Consider the following 1,640-nt stretch of genomic DNA (forward strand, 5'->3'; position numbering starts at 1 on the left):
AAACAGAAAAGACTTTATTTTCGGACACTCCCACTTCCAAGAACTTTCAAGCACTTCATTTTCAGCTGTACACCACTTCCGACCCTAATATCTCTCCCTTGAAGCGTGTTTTAATCCCTATTTAAAATTTAAATTTTATTAAAATCTATAGAATTTTCAACTCTGTACTTTCTCTCTTTCCTATTTTCTCCCACTTTTTCAGGATTTACTTCACTTGCATTTTTCTGGGGTATTGGGTAAAAATAGAAACTGTGTACCTTTCCTCCGTGGAGACAAATTTTCCATCTGACTAAAAAAAAAGTGCATTGTGGTCAGGAAAAATCCAGTGAGATTGCAGAAAAAGCCACAGACTGAATATGAAAGTGCAATAATTGCTTCTCACGGGAATAATTGCCATATTGCTTATTTTTCCTGCCACAGATTTCACAGGTAATGGAAAGATTTTCCTCGAGGAATTGTGGTTGTGCTATTATTTCTTTTTTTTTTTTCTTTTTGGCTCTTGCCAGTTTTCCGTTGGTTTTGGCGGGATTTAAAATGTCGCGGGAACCTGGTTGTTGGCTAACTTCATGTTGTCATTCAAATTCAAATGGATATTCACCACTGTTTGGGACACCGAACTCACCACAAGGCACTCCATGAAAATTGACACTGACACCGTGAATTGCTCTCTGTGAAAAGGGAAAGTGAAGTGATAGTTTTCCCTTTTTTGTGTCCTCGGGAAAAGCCCCAAAAAGTGCAAGAGGGTTCGTGAATGTGAAGATTGATCCTGTCGCTGTACATTCAGCTGTGAACATGATGTACGAACTCTCATCGGACTGTTTGATATCCAATCCGAGGAATTGTTTTGCCGTTTTGGCGCCCAATTCCTTATCTTTTCGACCTCCAAAAACCACCACAGCCCCCACACAGCCAGAATTCATCCCCCTGACAGACATCAAGACAGTCAATCGGGTCAATGTACGCAAATTCCGGCGCAATCCTGCCCAAAGTGGCGGCGTGAGTCTGCTCAAGACGCAACCAGGAAGTTTGGTGGTGAAGATGGGAGAGTCTGGGAGTATCCTTCAACGCACAGATGATGTCCGATGCTATTTGCGGAAGAAGACTGGGCAGGGAGTGAAGCGTCCGGCGACTGAGAGTCTTCCGGGGGCAACTGCAAAGACTGCGGAGGCGTCAACGGCCACAAAGCGACTGTTTGTGGTGCAAAATGGAGATCTGAAGCCCATCCTGTCTTCGAATATTGCCAATTCAGGTGTCTTCCGGCCCAGTGAGCCAAGGCACACCACCCTCCCGGACTGTGAGCCCAGGAACATCATCATTGCTGACACAATCAGGGGAGGAATCATGACGCCGCAGCACTACGAGGAGGAACTGAGGAGAGTCAAGCCGGTGCCTCAGGCTCCACGACGGATTCTGTATCGTGTCATCCGGCCGGGAGATGTGAATCTTGGGGGCGGGGAGGAAGCTCTGGCTGGACCGGTGGCCACAAGGGGACGCGTGGGACGGCGCAAAGGGACACTGAAGAAGCCTCCGAGCATTCAGGTGAGTGCAGAGGAGGAGCCAGTTCCAACGGCCAGGACACGTTCAGGCAGACTCACGAGACCTCCGAGGCACATTCACCTGGACTACCGTGGGAATCAGGT

At 47.6% G+C, this 1,640-nt stretch overlaps 1 protein-coding gene across 1 annotated transcript; it reads left to right on the forward strand.

Moving 5' to 3' along the window:
• Positions 1-611: 611 nt before the first annotated feature.
• On the forward strand, positions 612-1,640 carry LOC129807811 (uncharacterized; the record flags this gene model as incomplete). Its single annotated transcript, XM_055857310.1, is given in 1 exon segment — positions 612-1,640. A coding segment is annotated over 1 exon segment (848 nt), but the record flags the coding sequence as incomplete, so codon positions are not given.

The sequence above is a fragment of the Phlebotomus papatasi genome, chromosome 3 (assembly GCF_024763615.1).
Source record: "Phlebotomus papatasi isolate M1 chromosome 3, Ppap_2.1, whole genome shotgun sequence".
Taxonomy (NCBI): domain Eukaryota; kingdom Metazoa; phylum Arthropoda; class Insecta; order Diptera; family Psychodidae; genus Phlebotomus; species Phlebotomus papatasi.